Below are 7653 nucleotides of genomic sequence, written 5' to 3' on the forward strand. Positions count from 1 at the left end.
TCAGTTCGGAGAGAGATTTTATTTTTTACTTCCGAGTCATCTTCCAACTGATATATAATAGAAAACAGTTCAGATTCAAAACCATAGTGCGTCGAATTCAAAATTCTGATTACATGTACTTAAATCAGAACCTAATGATGATGATGTTTCATATTTACAATATCAAGGAAAGGTGGCTTTGATGGCGCTGGCAATGCCAAGTCTCTTCGTATAAGCATTCGAATTACTGATGTCATGGTAGGACGTAACTCTGGTGATTCTTGAGTGCACAACAGACCCACCTGAACAACTCTTTTAATTTCTTCAATGTCTTCAATCTTCATACTCTTATCGATAATTCGAGAAATCGTATTATTTTGGACATGGTGCCACACCTGTGTATTAGTAAACATCGAAGTTCTCAGAGGCAGATAGTATTGCCTTATAGTTGAACATCACCGTGAGAGAACAATGCAAACGTATGTAGAAGAGCAATTAGACTCAAGACACTTACACCACAACATCTAGGAGTCACCTAGGTGTCCAAAAAAAGAGTGGAGCAAGCTAGGTGATAAAGGATGAGAGTTGCACTTTGCCGAAGATGAGAGTTGCACTTTGCCAGTAGCAATACTAGCAATCATCTTGTTTAGGACAGACGCATTCAAAAATTAAAAGGAAAATGATGATAGATGTTACGTCTCAGTAATTCATGAGAATCAATGTGAACCAAGATCATTTACAAAGAATTGAATGGCAAAGCACAAATACATGCCTGCTCATTCCCTATTCTTCTCCTACTTTTTATGTCCTCACTTCCTTGGCCCCGGACTCCAAACATTCCATACCCACCAAAGATATATCAAGAAAGTATTGGAGCCCATCAGAAAAATCCTACTCTAATTTGGTCTAATGCCAAGTTAAATGTAGGGAAGTGCAGGAGCCAATAGTCTAAACTAATTGCAACTTTGGCCTCTTAACACAAAACCGAAGCCCAGTTATTCCTCCTTCCACTTGTTAACGTACTCAAGGAAAGCATTGGCAGGATTTTTGCTTGGCGGAGCACGCACACGAGTAGACCTTCGAACCACAGACTCATCCTCCATTGCAATCTTTTGAGCCAATTCCTTTGATCTCTTTTCGAGAGCCAGGCTGTCAAAATGCATTTGGTTAACATGTAACATACATGAGCAGGCAATAACAAAGTTAAAATTATTGCACCAATTTGATAATAAAAGCAGGCAATGATAGGATTCAAATTAAAAAGATTTTAGGGGTGGAACTCATCAATTCTAGAAACAATCCGTTTTATATGCTGCCAAAAAGTTCAAGAATTCGACAATATCTTATCAAGCCCATTGTAATTAAAAGTTGAGAGGTAATGTCTCCTTCAGCCTAACTCAGATATCTTAAAAGCATGACCCCAGGTGATAACAAAATTGTGAACCAATTATCACTTGCTACATCATCAATTGTACCTCTATGTAAGTAAATCTTAAATCAGGATTCACCATCCTTAACTATCCAAAATAAACATGCGGATATATACACAAGCTTATGCAATTAAATCGAAAAGTATCCATAGAGATAGAAACTTAAACCAAGTGTGTGTTCAGAGAATCAATTCTAAAGTTGAATTGACTAACCTTATTCGGCTGTAAAATTTTTCCAGCTGCGTTTTGAGTTCCCTCTCTCTCTCACCCTTGCAATTCAGTGACTCCATCAACAAATTAAGCTGTTCAAATCCAAGTAAGAAAAGATATCATATATATTTGTTAAAACAAAAGCAAAGCAGTTATGATAGGATAATCAACTTGATACCTCTTCCTTGCTACTATAGTATCCCCACTGCTTGGAATCGGAACTCTCAACAAATACTCTACCATCTCGCTGGAACCACCAATATCTGTTATGATTTCTGTCTTTACCCAAGGAGTCGGTGCGTACAAATCGCTTCTCCATCTCCCTCTCATAATATTCTCTCTGTTAAGCAAGGATTTTCATTAAATGTATGACACGAAAACACAGACACAGAAAAGAGCTGAATGAGGAGATAGACCAAACCCGTTCTTTGCTACTCTTTCCCCTGACTTCCTTTCCATCATCCCTCGGCAATTTCTTTGCGTCCTTGTCAGATAAATCCTTCCCATTGTTTATTGGAGCTTTCCCTTCCACATTCTGTTTTGATGCGGTGTCCAATTGCTTGCTCTCACTATTAGAAATGAAAACAGATATTGTTAAACCTAAAAGTAAAGGAAGATCAATAACTAAGAGTAGTGGTCTCCTGGTCATACCTTTGGATCTAGTGTTAACGGTCGAGATTAAAACAATGAAAATGTATTCATTTAATCTCAACCTGTGATATTAAATCCAAAGTCTGGTGACCGACTGTGAATTCTAGGTCACTTGGTGACCAGGAGGACATTTCTACAATAAGAAATATATGTATATACATATTCAGAGAATAAAGAAATCAAGACCTTTTATCCGATACATGATCTTCTCTATATGACTGGATCTCACCATTTCTTTTCTTTACTATATCTCCGTTCTGCCTTATATGATTACCATTTGCTGCAGCACTTCCTACACTCTTCAGATCGACTCCTCGATTAACATCTGGCTCAGCGTTCAACCGCTCTTTCTTTTCTCGTTTCTTTCTGGCTTCCTCCAATGCTTCCTCCCTCCTTGAGGCCCCAAGTGCTTGCCTCTGTTCAACAATATCATCCAACTTCTCCCTAACAATATTTGATTCAAGTGCTTGATTAATCAATTCTCGGAAGATTGCCAATTTAGCATTAGCATCTAAAAGACCATAGTGACCCCGCTTGATAGTTGCTGTGTGATCACGTAATTCAGGAATGTTCACCATTTCTAAGAAATCACACAAATAGTCCGTCCAAGTGATTAATGTAATCTGGAAAAAAAAAAAGGGAAAATGTTATCAGGCTATCAACACCAAAACACAAGCAGGGCGTGAAACAACAGGATATAGAAACAACAAGTGGGTGTTTAACCTTTGGTCTTCGTTTTTGTACAGCTAAAACATATTCACCGTTGTCCTTTATGAGCACCCGAAGAAGAGCCGCATGAGTTTCAACAAGAAGAGTCAAATTGCCCTTCTTGTGGCAGATAGCTTTTTCAAAATCTTCAAGAGAAAATGGCCATAAGTGCAATAGCCTACCAAAAGATGAAACAAAATCCCAAACCATTAAAAAGTCACCAAAACATTCCATTGGAACATTAAAGTCCCTAGATGGAGAAGGGCGATCTGTAAAAACTGGATCATCTGGATGTGGCTGAACCAAGAGGTCATCAATTGGATATTTGATAGATTCTTCTGCTGGTTGATCTCTTTCTGCAAATTCAAGCCAACAGATTAATACTATTAGATAGATTGACAACATTTACAAGACATAAGTCTGGGCAAACCTTTTTAGATCAAATACCCATGCAGTAATCCACCAAAAACAACAATTTATAGGTTTACAGTCTACCTTCCAAAATGTTACTTTAACGTACCTGAACCATCTAACTTTTTCCTTTTACAATTTCCTGGTTCATCTTTTGCTTCCTGCATATGATAAAATATAAGACACGGGAATAATGTCAACATTTCTCAACAAACAGAAAAATAAATTTTTTCGACTACCTCCTCCATTTCCTTTCTTTTCTTGCAAACTAGTAATCCATCCTCGAAGGAAACTTTGCCTTTTAAGTTCTGTGGAACACTTTTGGAGATTCCATGGCTTTGTGCAAGTTTATCATGAAGCACCCAAGGAGCATTTCGGTAGGTAGATTCCCGAATAAACAATTTCACAAAGTTTCTACTAAATTGAGGCTTCTTCTGTACCAGATCTTCCCCATTTATGATGGAAGTCCCCGTAACTTTTTTATTCCTGTCCAGCCAGGCCACCTCATATTTGATTGTTCCAGTACCGTCCTCAAGAACATTTGATATTTTACAAGAATATGTACCAGCATCCTTTCTTGCATACAACTCTGCACCCACATATAAGCGCTCATTCAACTTCGCAGCTATCATGTCAGCAAGATCTTTCAATGGAAGCATACCTGTCATGACAAAAATTAAACAAATTATGTAGTGTTGCAACCACAAATCAGTAGCAGCTTGATAGGAATTTGCAACTTTACAACTGAAAACCAACAGCTATGGTTTGTGAATTTAGTTGACAATTGAATCAAGGTACATCTAGCATCTATAATAGGCTACAAACTAAGCCTCTTAATCTAGATCCTAATATTTGCATATCAGATTTGTGGTCAATTGAAGAAGAATTTGATGAATGAAACATGAATCCATATTTCCAGTAAAGGAAAAATCATTCACTAAAATCTGGCGAGACAATAACAACACATTTTTAAGGATATCAGAGATTATTATCGGGCATGCACCGCCATATACTTTAAGTAATCCACCATAAGCAGGACTAATATTTAGTATTTTTTTTTAATAAAAAAAAAAAATTCTATGAGAAGATTAGGCTAAGTAGCACAGGTGATCCTCTACTTTACATCTCAAAAATAACATCGAATAACAGCTGTGAAACTCAAAACAGGTAAACTATTGAAGCATTCCTATGTTCAAGAATAGCACACAGGGAGTAATTCTGATTCTGAGGAAACCAAACCAATCCTTTAGAAATGACAAAATGGAGCAAAGATCCAGCAACTCCCCCTTCATGTTCGCAAAAATCTCTCAACTCTCTCCATCCAAATGACCCAGAATGAAACATTTCCACATAGATACTGTAACCATATATCGTAAAAGCAAACAGTTACACACTTCGATCCATCTACATACGTTACACACCAATCGGGGGGACGAACAGCAGATTCACTCCTCTGAACCATTTCATAGGTATTCAAATTTCCCTGAGCAATAATCGAAGCTAACGCTCTACCTCAAAAGGAACTACAACTTTCCATATCACATATGACAAATGTATTGAATGAAAAGGTTTCCTATCATGAACTCCCAGATGACTCCAGCAACCACGGATTTTTTTCTAGTCTAGATTAAACCAGTAGAACACCCTTTAAAAGACATAAGTTCTCCTACTTTGGGATCTTTTAAGTTCCTTAGAAAACCAAAGTCCCAACTCAATGGAAGAATAGAGGAATTAGTAGACTCCCTAGCAATGGAAAAGGTATGATAATGTGATAATCTATAAAAGTGGAAAGTAATGGTAAAAAGCTGTTTCCCCAACCCATCTCTCCCCCAAAACATCACCCTTCCCCCATTACCAACCACAAATTGGCAGCAAGCAGACAAAGAACTGATGCCTTGTGATATTTCTTTCCACGGGTTTCAACTTCAGCTCCAATATTGGAAGGTTTCAGCCTGCATTTACTTTTAACGACAGCATATGAAGATATTCTAATACAGATTTGATATTTAAAGAGTTCAGTGGAATGCTTAAGTGAGTCCTTTAAGTTAGAATAAGCCTCTATTCCTTCTGTGCCTTTAACAGAAACTAATCTACACACAGGAATAGCACACTAAGGGGGGAAGATAACTATCTTCTGATGATCTACACTACTAATCTCCACTAAAGAAGAATGTCTAAATATGAACTTATGGAGTATGGAGTGGGAACATCTATTAAGAAAAAGCAAAACATATATTATGTCAGTGTATAAGATACTCAACAAAATTAGTTCTTACTGTATTGAATAAGCTGCAGCGCAGGTGCCATGACCTCTTTAGGGAACAGAAGAACCTTCTCTGTAGCATGTTCTTCTGATAGCAAAGCCTCTTCGTAGGTCAAGTTAGTCTTTCCAGAAACCTTGCACATCCAAACTCTTTGGCGATACAAGTTTATCCGGTTCAAATATTCACTGATCCATGTTAAGTCAGACAAGAAAAAATGGTAATTTGAACATGCATGAAAACTGTAAAAGGTTAAATTTGTCTTGCCCCCTCACCATTCTATCTTTTAGGTGCCTAAAAGACACAGAACTTTGATCAACATCATTTGTCTTTATTCTGCTTTAGTTGTCTTAACAAACACACAGAATGCAGAAACATGGAGGAAAAAAAAAGTTGAAAAAAGTCACACAATTTTACAGTCTATAGAAAGGATACTCATAATCCCGAAATATCTCTCCTGTATATCGAACTTGGTATACGAGCTCATTTGGATCCAAGTCATTAGGCAGTTCAGCCAAGGGAAAAGGCTTTCTTTTCAATAGGGGCATCCTTATAACTCAATGCAGATGCAATAATAAGCCCACGACAATCCTGCATATGGAAGCTTCAGTTCATTAAAAGAGGAAAAGCTAGCTGCATTAAGAGCTTAAAAAAGAAAAAGAAAAAAAGAAAAAAAACAGGATCATAAACAATGTAAGAGGCCTTGGAAGCGAGAATAAGCCCATTTAGCAGAGCCTTATGCAGTGCAGTAACCAGGTTGATTTAGCAACCAAAATCAACTTCAGTGAAGAAAATAAACATAGGGCTCAAAATTCCACTTCACTTACTTGCCTCAATTTTCAAATAATATAGCCAAGCATAACGAAGATCATCAACCAATAAAGACATTCACTTACACACATCACCCTAACAAATGCAAAACTTTATTTCAAATCAAGAAAATCCATCCAACTCATCATAATCAGATTCACATCTCACTGATACAATTCGAGCATAGTTGTCAGAACAGCACAAAAATACGACAAAAGCCCCAAAAACCACATCCATTATATGAAACCAAACAGCAACAGCTTCAGGTAAGCCTACATCTCATTAGCATTGATCAAACAAAGTCCATGGCAAAAACACACAAGCTACAAGAATCTTAATTCCATTACACTCCTCAAGAATCAGTACATCATCCATTTCATTAAACAAAACTCCACAAAACAAACAGGCCCAGTTGGTAATCAAACCCCAGAAACCCTAGATTCCAGAACGCAGCGTTTCGGGGGACACAAAACACCAACACCCCAAAACCACAGGAACCTCGCATTGCCACAACAATCAGGAAATGGGGCATTGGGTCCTAACCCACAAGCACAACAGAGAGATCAAACAAGAAACGATCAAAAACAACGAAATCGAAAACGAAAACAATGTAGAAAAAGAGCGTTCCCGCCACATGGAAAGAGCTCGTGGGAAAAGAGGCACAGTGAATCGGTGAAAGCAAAGCGAGGTGTGAGTGTGGTGGTGGGTTTGTGTGGGTGAGAGAGAGAGAGAGAGAGAAAGAGAGGACTCCATTGGAATCTTACAATGGAGAAGTGTCGACTGGGGGTGAATGTGCGAAGCCAAACATGCGAGGACTCCAGAGACGGAGGAAGGCGGTTCTCCTTTGTAATATGTCCCCTTGCCTCTTGGACTTCGTAACTTTATTTATAAATAATAAATTGTTTTTCTCTTCTTCTTCTCTTTTTACTATTTTACTACTTACATATGATTTTTTTACCTATGTTCTAGAGAAGTTGTTTTTTACTATAGTTATAATAAGGCCTGCTCACTTAAGGAACAGTTTTCAAGGGATTGTGAGGGACAAGTGAATCTGACGGCTGAAAATAAATGCACAGTTTTAAGTTACTTCTGCTTTTATATTTAGGGAAAATTTTGGTAAGTGAACCTGAACTATGGTCCACTACGAATTTCAGTACATAAAATTCTAAAACATAAACTTTGGTACATCAAAT

At 37.6% G+C, this 7653-nt stretch overlaps 1 protein-coding gene across 1 annotated transcript; it reads right to left on the reverse strand.

The window, feature by feature from the left end:
- Nucleotides 1–639: 639 nt before the first annotated feature.
- On the reverse strand, nucleotides 640–7322 carry LOC133724660 (uncharacterized). The gene is made up of 11 exons (XM_062151439.1): nucleotides 7225–7322; nucleotides 6086–6241; nucleotides 5666–5838; nucleotides 3629–4050; nucleotides 3499–3550; nucleotides 2994–3334; nucleotides 2457–2893; nucleotides 2041–2188; nucleotides 1798–1959; nucleotides 1623–1711; nucleotides 640–1128 (listed from the first exon to the last, which is right to left on the reverse strand). Exons 2-11 carry the CDS (start codon nucleotides 6196–6198, stop codon nucleotides 975–977), a joined length of 2091 nt encoding a protein of 696 aa, XP_062007423.1. The 5' UTR covers nucleotides 6199–6241; nucleotides 7225–7322; the 3' UTR covers nucleotides 640–974.
- Nucleotides 7323–7653: the final 331 nt, after the last annotated feature.

The sequence above is a fragment of the Rosa rugosa genome, chromosome 1, assembly GCF_958449725.1.
Source record: "Rosa rugosa chromosome 1, drRosRugo1.1, whole genome shotgun sequence".
In the NCBI taxonomy this organism is placed as follows: Eukaryota; Viridiplantae; Streptophyta; class Magnoliopsida; order Rosales; family Rosaceae; genus Rosa; species Rosa rugosa.

What these genes read in the sequence shown, in the direction of transcription:
- LOC133724660 (XM_062151439.1), bottom strand. Translation starts at nt 6,198, where the DNA reads ATGCCCCTATTGAAAAGAAAGCCTTTTCCCTTGGCTGAACTGCCTAAT. An exon ending in AAAGAAAGGAAATGGAGGAG is followed by an intron (nt 3,551 to 3,628) that starts GTAGTCGAAAAA and finishes TATCATATGCAG; the next exon opens with GAAGCAAAAGATGAACCAGG. An exon ending in ACTATAGTAGCAAGGAAGAG is followed by an intron (nt 1,712 to 1,797) that starts GTATCAAGTTGA and finishes GGATTTGAACAG; the next exon opens with CTTAATTTGTTGATGGAGTC.